This window comes from Engraulis encrasicolus, chromosome 7 (genome assembly GCF_034702125.1).
Source record: "Engraulis encrasicolus isolate BLACKSEA-1 chromosome 7, IST_EnEncr_1.0, whole genome shotgun sequence".
Lineage (NCBI taxonomy): Eukaryota > Metazoa > Chordata > Actinopteri > Clupeiformes > Engraulidae > Engraulis > Engraulis encrasicolus.
In genome coordinates this window covers 37,023,882-37,035,328 of record NC_085863.1, presented here as the reverse complement: position 1 = coordinate 37,035,328, position 11,447 = coordinate 37,023,882, and the positions used below count along the sequence as shown (strand labels likewise).

At 40.5% G+C, this 11,447-nt stretch overlaps 1 protein-coding gene across 1 annotated transcript in view; it reads right to left on the bottom strand.

Moving 5' to 3' along the window:
• Positions 1-8,552: 8,552 nt before the first annotated feature.
• ufm1 (ubiquitin-fold modifier 1) overlaps positions 8,553-11,447 on the bottom strand; it is a 22,363-nt gene continuing 19,468 nt past the window's right edge. The window contains exons 4-6 of the mRNA XM_063203411.1: positions 11,410-11,447; positions 10,852-10,884; positions 8,553-9,433 (exon numbers count right to left, since the gene is read on the bottom strand). The exon at positions 11,410-11,447 is cut by the window's right edge and continues 2 nt beyond it. Coding sequence (XP_063059481.1) covers positions 9,348-9,433; positions 10,852-10,884; positions 11,410-11,447 — 157 coding nt within the window. The 3' untranslated portion in view covers positions 8,553-9,347. The remainder of the gene's footprint in view (positions 9,434-10,851; positions 10,885-11,409) is intronic.

Below are 11,447 nucleotides of genomic sequence, written 5' to 3'. Positions count from 1 at the left end.
GAAAAGACGGACACCACTGATAAGGGGCATTTTATATACATTATGAATATTTTATGCATGCACCTAGTGTGTAATTACACAAAATTGAGTTATCGTGTGTTTATAGCTTTCACATTATTACCAGAACCCATTTTCATTTGAGACATGCGATGCAGGCTAATACATTATTAACCAACTTCAGGTTATAAAATCTTAACAAGAATGTACAACATCACTGTGTATGGCACTTATTCACTCCAATCAGGGAATATAGGCTACTTTAGTGAAACTTCATGCTTTAATTTACACAAACAATTAAAACAATTGACTGTTTTACGGTCTGATCAATGCTAGCTCAACAGAGCGTATATATTTTTTAGCTGAGCTCAGTGGTCAACTCACATTAACATTTTTGGCAGCGATTTTGTCACTTAACCTAATGCACTGCAGTGCTATAACTTCCTATTAGATGCTCTTAGTCTCACTCTATGCTTCAAGACAATTAGCAGCCATTTCATGTTCATACATTGCTGACCCAAGCCAGTAGTCTTTTAAAAATACTTTTAATTAAACGCCGGTAAAGAAGGACAAGTAATCACTAAAGCGGTGTTAAAGGGACAGTTTGGTCAATTTCAACATGCAGTTTGTATTGCTCACGCTACCCTTGACTTGTCAGTACCTGGTGATGCCACATTTTTCGCCTCAGCCCTTTCCGAGATATGAGCAATTCTAATGGGGGCAGCGTTTGTTTACATTTTTAAAAAATGAAACATAGGCCAACTCCAAATATTTTCCCAAAAGGTACTGCTGTTTGCTAGTTGTCTGCTGATGTTTTATAACCTTTTGGATGTTTTTGGGAATAAATAAAAATGTTTTTTTTGAAATGTAAACAAAGAGCTGCCCCCATTACAATGACCAGGATCTCGGAAACGGCTGAAGAAGAAAAAAAAAAATCTCAGGCACTGACAAGTCCAGGGTAGTGTGAGCATTACAACTGCATGTTGAAATTGACCAAACTGTCCAAGCGAACCTGATGACGCATTGGGCGAAACGCGTTGTTCGCTCCAAGAAATAAAGTTAAGAAAAGTAAGCAGTGTGCGGTGTCTCTTGACTTTTGGTTTATTGACCAAACTGTCCCTTTAATGCATGGCAAAATTGCTATTTAAATTCAGGTAATAACTTCAAACCCTTTCACAAACCTTCAAAACTAGTTACAGTAAAGTGGGTAAATAGGAAATTCCACTCCATTTAAGATAACAGTTTGTGCATGTCAGCTTTTCGATGAGCACACATATAAAAAAAAGAATCTCCTAACAAGCACTCAGGTGTCCAGAAGGAGGCAGCAGTGTAACATCCCCACCACGTTCCTACATCGATCTCCTACATGTGTTGGTGAACCGCGAGGATGAATCGGCACTGACAGGGTCTGGTATCCTCCTATTACAGTGACTTGAATTAGAACAGTGAAAAAGCCAAATCCTTTCAGACATACTCATTTGACATTTTGTGTGGCTCCGTGGTAAAGCAGATGTTGAATACATCATGTAGCTCTGATCAAAAGGGCAAGAAATTGTTTTTTTTATCAGAGGGTTGCAGGTTTAATTTACAAAGGAGAAGACATGACTGAGGAGTTTATCACCAGGGATGTGCTGCCTGTACCCACATTCATGGCAAAAGTGGCCCTTGAGTTGATTGGAGAGAAGCATCACCCACATTACTTCTACAGAATAGACTACAGGGGGTGCTAGAATGGACAAGGTTAAATGGTGACCCTGCAAATGTTTATAAGCAAGGGTGTATAAAGTAAAGGTAGAAGTACTCTTACAGTGTAGAGTAGAGTAATAGAGTACAGTAACTTTATTGGTCCCAAGGGGGAAATTAAGGTGTCAAGTACTATTAAGTTAAACACACAAACGCCCACATCAACATTTCAAGATCACACATAACACAGGTCAAAGTCATTCCATCTTATACAAGACATTCACAGACTATTTTGTATATTGACGTGAACATGCTATAATATGATTTAAATGACTGAACAAAATACTACATACAACACATTATCAGATAAAAGTTGCTTAAATTATTAATATTTCCTATACAACACAAAACTCACTTCACTAAATGTACGTTTGTATATAATGTCATTACAAATACCATGATGCCATGAAGTTTAATTGCCAATTTAACAGTCATAAAAGATTTGACTGAAAAACTCAATCAAACGGAAATATTTGTTACTAAATGTGCCATTACAGCATTTGTGTAAGGCTTGGTCAATTCTCACCGGAAGCATAACAAGTGTACAGTAATAACTGTGCGGCTTAACATAACTACATGAGGGTTAACCTCATTTTCTAGAGGAAATGTACCAGTAAGCCTAATGGAAGGATGGATTTGTGATTCAGGAAATGCCCTTTAAAGGATGCCATTTAGAATGGCTCGGCCACCGCCGTATTTGATTTTAATGATGGCAATTATTGCTGTCAGTTGAACAGGCATACAGTAAGCAGCAGTGGCAACCAATGAGGGTGAGTTCTGGGTGTCCCATTACCTGGGGGTAGAGTACTGTATAAGGGGAAATGATCAGCTAGGCTTCCCACTCCCTCTGCTGTCTGTGCTGAGACACTGTGCTCTCTTGTCAGTCCCACAGATCTGTCACCACTTTGAAGCAAAACTTCAATCTGTAGCCTCATCTCTCAAAGTCACTGTATTAAAAAAGAAAACTTTGTTTTACTTAACTTAACTAGGGTGGTGTTAGGGGACTCCATGGGGAAAGGGTGTTTTTCAGCAAGTCAGCAAGATGGTGGTGTAATTATGGGCTCCGTACGCTATAGCCTACTGGCTTCTAATTTGCCCTGAGATTAGGTAAGACATATTTAAATAAATCTGACCTTCCAACCCAGTAGACTAAGCTGAACTCACTCACAGAGTAAAGGATTTGTTGATTACCTTAAGGCACGAGCATGCATGTGCGTGCGTACACAAACACGCATGCACGCATGCACGCACACACACATGCACACACACACACACACACACACACATACACACACACACACACACACACACACACACACACACACACACACACACACACACACACACACACACACACACACACACACACACACACACACACAGGGGCGTAGCAGGCAACTTCAGATTTAAAAAAATTCAGTTTCTTTCAGCTTAGGTCTCTAGGCTTTTGACTCATGGCAGAAAGTTAATGAGAGGAATGTATTCTCCTCACAGGCCTGGCTGTGAACAGGGTTTACAACCCAGTCTTAGACCGATAAGGATATCTGTCGGCCTGCACAGGGACACGACGAGAGGGGAACAATAAAGAGATTGAGACCAGGGACATTTATGAAGATAAAGATAGAATGGGATGGAATCAGGGCTGCCTCTTAGGACACCAACTAGTGCTTGGGGCACCAGCCACTTTGCCCTCAAAATTGGAGCCTCTTAAATTGAGATGGACCAAAAAAATATCATGATTTTTTTTTCATTACATTACAAAACATATATTTATTAGTTAGTAGATTATAATGATTTAATTATAAGGGGGGCCTTTTGACCAGTTATGCTTAAGGTCTCCAAAACCTTAGCAGCGGCCCTGGATGGAATACAGTAGATGGGAGCGTGTATGTGACAGGGGGTCCTAATGGAGAAGTATGCAATAGGCACAGTAGGAGTGAACAAACACAGACAGACAATCGAGGGTCTATTTACAAGATGGAAAGAATTCAAAGCCATATCAACTGAGACATCAACTGGACGAACTACATACCACGCAGCAGACATGGCATAGTTTAAAACCCGGTGATAAAATCATACAACCTATCGTTATGGAGACATAATAACAACACCTGACAGCAATATCTTTTGCGGCTGAACAGTGGATGATGGGGTTATGGTGTGCTGTTCTCCGGGGTCGTTTCAAGGTATTTCGGGGGCCCAAGGCAGTGGAACTTGGGGCCTGTTTCTTTTCCTCAAACTATTGGGGAGGGGCATGCTCCAGAAATATTTCAATAGCAATTTAATTGCACTTTTCGGTCATCGAATTTATGAAGGTGCTGTCACAGTTGCAAAGTTGTCATTGTCATTTGAACACAAGAACATAACTAATATCCGCAGGTCCCCCTTTAGCTGGGGGCCCCAAGCAATTGCCTAGCTTACTTGCTTGGTTGTGACAGGCCTGCTGTCTGGGCAAACATATGGAGCCAGACAGACATGATCGACAATGCTGAAAAACATTTGGATTCTTGGCTGCAAATACAGACATTAGATGGACTACAGAGAACATGCGGAGAACATGGTCAGAATAATAACAGTAAAGAATGTTTGGAAGAAATGAGAGGACAGGACAAGGGTTATTTTGTGTGGGAAACAAATGAGGGGGCTGTGAGAAGTGTAGACAAAGCGCCAACATAATACTAGTGATTCATTTAAGACAAGGTAGTATACTAGGCTATTTGGAGGTATTTGGAACAGTATAGGATGACTCAAAGATTATAGTTTGATCTGATTTTGAAAGAAAGGATAGCCTGTGGACCTATAGTTCATGTAGGCTATGCGTAAAGTAAAGTTAGTAGAGCTGATGTTCAATTAGAATTGACTACACAGAGAAGGCAAGACAATCGTCCCTCGGGACAAATAAAAAGATTGAATCTTGAATCTGATTTCAGTGACACTTGCCTGAATGAAAAATTGTGAGGAAAATCTGCTGAATCGCGGCTCTGTTCATTTCAAAGTTGCAACATGAAATTTCAATATCCTTCTTACCACCCACTGCATTACACACAAGTGAAGAATAAGGTATTTTATTTTCATAATCCCTCATTCTTTACTAATTTCCAAGATTATTTGCAATGTATATATCAATGTTTCTCTTCTTTTACACAGCTGTTTTAAAACCGAACAAACCATATTGCACATCAAAGATGAGCCAACGTTTAATGATGCATTAATGGACCCTTTTCCCTGGCCATCAACGTAATTGATTTTCATAATGACATTTAGATATAAAATGCATTGGAGAGAAAATGTGTTTAGCCTGTGATATTGAATCTAATGTTTGGCATTACGTAACAGTGACTTCACCAGACGGAAACACTTCATGAGATAAAAATTCACAGTTCCATGCAAATTCTGGCCCCTCAAAAAAGGTTGCTGCATTCCGGCTCCCCATCAGTAGCGCATCTCCTGTGGCATCAAGTGTAAAATTGGGCTGACTTAAGTATCTTTTTGAAGGGGTCAGTGTATTCACAGTTTGATATTTTATTTAATGGGATGCAAAGAAGGTCAGGGCTGTGTTTTGAATGTGTTCTCATCCATAGAAAAGTTACCAGGCAAACAGTAACTTCCTGTGGTGTCAGCCGTTTAATGCATTCCCAATATGACTTCAGTGATCAACCCACACCTATCCTGTTTTATATATTATTGATACCACAAATGATTCTGGAAAACTTTAGAATTGATGAACTGCTATTTTCATTTGCTTTTAACGGGTATTAACCCAGGGTTGTTTGTTTCAAGGTATTTGGAGGCCCTAAAGAGAGATTGAGGCCCTAACCTATTGGGCAATGCCTCCCTGAGAGATTTAGATAGCGCTTCAATATCATTGGCCTTTAAGTCACTGAATTTAGGGAGGTGCTGCCACACTCACGTAGTTGTCGTTGCGGTCGTTGAGAACAAATACAGAACCAGTCATTACCACAAGCTTGACTGGTGTTGTTAACAGGCCTGGCAATACCATGGCTTTAGGAGGAAGAAGTGGTATTCATTAGCCAGGCCGCGCCCTCCTAGTGACGCAACATCACCTTCAGCATTGCGTCTAGTCAGGCCAGGAGCAATACAAATATTGCTTATGAGCTCTGGAAAAATCGAGAACTCCTACTTTGTCGGGAAGCAAACAACCAGTAGCAAACCAAGGAAGACGGGTCAACCATGACGTTTGGGAAATGTTAATTGTTATGCTCTTGGTCAGACCAAGTCTCGAAGAGATTTGAAAGTTGATGATAATCAGGCTAGGTATTCATACCTTCAAAAGGAAGTACATTTGCTGTGTGTGACTTCAAGTGGCCTGCCTTTAAGCACAGCACACACCAATTATAAGCCAGTGGTGAGTGGTGACCCAGTCAGTCTGTTTGTGGAGCACTGTTTCCGGCCTTCAGCGTTTTGAAATTCAATTCACAATCAATTGACTTTTATGTATTCACATCACGCCGTGTTTACTCCAAGGAGCAACACCTGAATGCCCAGAGCAAAAGGTCAACATGTCATAAAAGTCTACCACACCCACTGCTTACGTACAAGCCATTTCCAAAAGATCCTCAGATAGCAACCTCACACATCAATAATCTTGCTACCGAAAGTGCGTAGTAGGCCTATTGGACTATTACAAGCCTATACTATCAGAGGTGTATGGTGGTAATTGCATTCTTATTGGGCAATTATTGTGCAATATAACACCAGTGGGAGAATTTTTGGTTGTTTCTTCTTCTCTGTGATTCCGTCGGGCAAAAGCTGAGCGCTGCATGTATATTATATTGGTTTTAGTTCCATTGACAGGAGTCAACCACTGAGCGAAATAGAAGTCCATGGAGGCAATATTTTGTTACTAGACTGTTATTATTGCAAAATGTTATTTCCATGGCAATTTAGGAGCAGTTCCACTGAATGTCTCACTACACAGCTGAAATATTTCAATATGAGCTGTTCATTAACAGACGACTAGTATTTGGAAAAAAAAAAATCCCCCTCTTTTTCCCCAAATTTCTAGCAACACCCCTGACTTGCCCCCATGTATGTTAATGGATCACTAAGATAACCATAATGTCTATTTTTAAACCATTAATGGCGACATAATTGTTCCAGATGCCCCACCCGTCATTACCCAGAAGTGAAGATCTATTTAAAGGCACATTACGTTCTTTTCAGCGCATTGCACTTCAATTTGAAATGGTCAGAGGCACATCACACGCTATGAGTCATGAGTCATGGTTGCTGCTTGCATGGGCAGTTCATTTTCCTCGACCTGTGATGGAGCTGAGTTTAGCTGCCCACCGGCTGCCTCTCCGCGGGGCATGTGGAACACTCTGATGAGGCAAGATAAGGAGCTTTGCTCCAGGGGCACACACCCGCCAAGGCACCTCACTGTGCCCCTCTCATCACCCCCTTCCACCACTTAAAATCACCAGGGTTGGGAACGGGTTGCCAGGGAATGGAAACCATGTAAGTCATGCTAAACAAACCCTGAAGGAGGAAAAAAGGCTATAGTACAATTAGACCCGTTGTTTCCAAACTTTTTCAGTGGGGAGTGGACCCACTTTTGGCCTAGCAATGGATATCTAGCAATATTAGTGGACAAACTATTAATGAAAAAAAAGCAATACAAATGGACAAAAAATATCTGGGCATTAATATCGCTAGATTTTCCATTAATAGTTTGACTTTTTATGCATTGTCCCTTTTGCCCGCGACTGCCCTTCAGCACCTCCTCGACCTCCACTGTAGACTGACATAAAAAGTAATTGCATAAATGTGTTTTTGGTCATTTAATCCGTTAGGAGTCACATTGACGCAGACCCACAGTCACAATGAGTAGACCCTTTGTAATTTTGTATTGTCAGACTGGCATGCACAATTATAGTTTGGTTGCTAAAACCATTCTGAAATAATTGTTTGCCTCAGAAGACACATTTTGTAACCACTATGATTATTCTGAAATAATTGTTTGCCTCAATTGATTGCAACCAATATGGTTTCTTTGAGGATTGTTAGGATTAGCACTCCCAGTTAAGAGAATGACATTGCCCAGTGCCTCATCACACTGTTGGAGGATATACAACTACCGTTTGGCATTCATATTTACTTCTATTACCCTTGGCATTTTCCCAGTGTAAAAGCAAAACAAGTGTCTCTGTGATACATTGACGATATTCTTTTTATTCTCCCTCACTCCCTCAGCCAGGAAGGAGGGACATGAGGGGGAGATGAATGTAACAAGAGACCAGGGGCCATAACTTGCCTTCCCAGTTCCCACATTACTGTAATGGTGCCAATGCTTTGGCTTCACCCATTAGGGCTCCCTTCTGCTGAAAATGTACAGCGCCAGGCTCCAACCCCTCTGATTAAAACAAATGAAAGGTCCATTATGAGTGGCGACTGAATGCCACATCCCCTCCCCCTTCCTCTCTTCTCTCCTTGGATGTGGTTAATGAAAGGCAAGATGTGTGGTGGTGGGAGTCTGCCATTTTCAGGCGCTTCTTCTTCTGCCTTCAGACCATCATTGCTCTCGCCCGTCTAAAACTGTACCTTTTAACACACTCAAAATGGCTTTGTGTTGGAACATGTGTGGGTTTAAAGTACTCCTTAAAAGCCCAAATGATTTGCATGGTGGTCACCAGTAAAAATGAGTCATGACAATTACTGTATGCTTGTTGTTTGTGAATATATGTATTGTTTTCACCTTTGGAAAGGGTGAATCTGTTAACTGTTTAATGCATCTTCTTCTGTGTGTGAGGCAAGGATCTCAAAAGGAGTATCTTACACTTGAAACGTTTAAGTACTTGCAAGTGTTTACTTCACACAAGCACCGAGTCCATTAAGAAAACAAATCTTTCCAGTTTAAGACAAGATTATTTTGCACAACGTACATGTTTTGCTATTTTACATAAAACATTGAGTGTTACGCGTTTTGCTGATAGTAAAATATTGAAACTGAAATTGCAATGGAATGAAAATGGTATGGGATCAAGATCTTTGTTCAAGAAAGATCATGTCAACCTTTGCTTTGATCCACAATTCAGAAAAAAAATAATGACTGGGAAATCTACACTTCGACTGACAGAGCTGCAAACAATCTGAAGTGATTCTGCTGTGCTGTGGTTGTATATACACAGCCTCTGGGCTATGACTATGATATTAGATACGGGTTAATAACAGCTAGCAAGATAAATATGAAAAAAGAGAGAAAAAAAAACAAATAAAAAACAAATAAACAAACTAAAAATTGTGTGGTCTGGTCATTACTGGTTGAAGTCACGAAACACCATGATTTCCCTCATAAGGTGTCAGTCTTGCAGAGACATTGTTTTCGTTTTCAATTAATTATTGACATGGAAACTGCTGCATGATTTATTGGCACTTTTCAACGTTCGTCTTGTAGATATGTGTTGCGTGCAGATGCATTCTTCCAACTGATTGACACTAACTGTGCCAAAATGAAGGGGGGGTCCATGGTGCAGTCCTATAACCTTCTGAGTGTCAGAACATCAGAAGGGTATGTTCGGAGGAGGGTTTCATTTTGTTAAGGGGGGTGAAAATAAATACAAATGTGATTTCTGTTTATCCCGATGAAGTCATTTGCTGCCTGGACAAGATTCTGCACCCACTCTGTCCCTGGGAATGATTCGCAGTTCTGAGCCGTGCTTCAAAAAGACGTTTCCTGGAAAGGAAAAAAAAACAAAAGAGCACTTTTTTTGGAATCGGCCCATAACACAGTAAATAGGTCACAAAAGAACACCACATTAACCTTTAGAAATGCCACTGAAAGCCTGCAGCCTGTTTCGAGGGAACACTTGCAGGATAAAGCCTTAATTTTTCTGCCTGTCCCCAAAAAACTTCTGAGGTCATGGGGGGCCAGGATATTTCTGTGTTGCGGTAAGCTGAAACACTTTGCACTTTCAGCAAAGTAAATTTCAGTTACATAAGCCAAAACAATCACCTTCTTTCCCGTCTTTGAAAGCAGCTACATATAAGATTTTAAACGGTGGCACCTGGCGACAGTATTCGGTTGGCACATGAGTCCTGTAACACCTCAATCACCCCAAATGTGGCCGTTGTGGCCGTGTTACAGGAATATTCCGGATGCAGAATGCTGTTCCACACATGTAAATGCAATATTCCTGAACTTGACGAACTTCCGGAACTTTTCAACAGAATACTGACAACTTTCAGTTAAAACCGGAATATTCTGTGCATGTAACTGCAGTATGAGTGATTTTATGTGTGTGCATGTGTGTATTTGGAGATGGTAATGGACCCTTTTCACAATGATTAACTTCAGAGTTACAAGAGACGTTAAACAGTTGAAACGTGTACCATTAGAGGGGTTAGAATTAGCAAAGATCAAAGCCACGTTCGTGTCCTCCACATATATCATATCCTGTCACGTAGCCGCAGCTGTGCTGTATACAACACGTGACATTACCATAAACAACCCCTTGAGCCCCAGTCACAACACCAGATGTAGCGGGGATGACACGGGAGAGAGTAAATTAGATATTTGATGAGACCCCTTCAGCGTTTACACACTAATAATACCCTTTTCTTTCACCGAACCCACTTACTACAGCACAGTTGAACCCCCCCATCGCCATCAATATTCATGACTTAATAAGTGTGTAAATACACACACACACACACACACACACACACACACACACACACACACACACACACACACACACACACACACACACACACACACACACACACACACACACACACACACACACACACGCACACGCACACCTTCCTTCCAAGGCTGTACATGTCATGTCAACAAAATGTGTTGTAGATGATGAACAGGGAGTCTCGACACCCATTGGGATAAACACTGCGGTCACCTTTCATTAGGAATTTTTTAAAACCTGAAAATCTGAAAGAGGTTTGCTGTTTTGATGTGCTATTGAAGTAATGACATAAAAGGTTCTGATTGTGATTAAGTGTATACTAAAAGGCAGGCAAGTTAACAAGTCTTAAATTAAGGTGCAACTCAAAGTACCATAATAACTGTTCAGCATTGCAATAATTAAAGAAAAACACAATCCAACGATGACAAAGTCAGTTCCACATACTAACCTGCTGTTTGTGCTGGGTTGATGCCAATGCCATCTATAGAAGAAACAGAAGACACTAATGACCAAACCTTACCACCGAACAAGGACCACAATACAATGTTATCAGAAGGAACACAAACAACATTTCTTTTTTTTTAATTGTGTTGCTTAGATACTCCACAAAAGGGGTAGAAAGGGATTTCCATCAGTGTGCAAGCTGTATTAGAATAGCTATGGCAACCAATTGAAAATTTCATATAGCAAAGCAATAGGCAATTGCATTTTCATTATAAACAAAATTGGAGAGGTAACTGTGTAATACTGTAAGTATTTTAGAGCTGCATTAATCAAGTATTTTTGGTTTTTTTGTTGATCGTTTTTATTAGTAATCCGGTAATCTAATGAATCCTCTTTTTAAGGCCATATGACATGAGCAGGACCCTTTCAAAATGAGTAGACAAATGCAGGTTTTTCCCCCCAACATAAACAAGATTTTACACAAACAACACTTATTTGTTAAGCCCATTATGTCCAAAAGGTCATAGCATGCATTGTAGCAACTCTAGTCTGCACTACTCACCGTTGGTGATGATGGCACTGGTGGCTGCTGGCACTTTG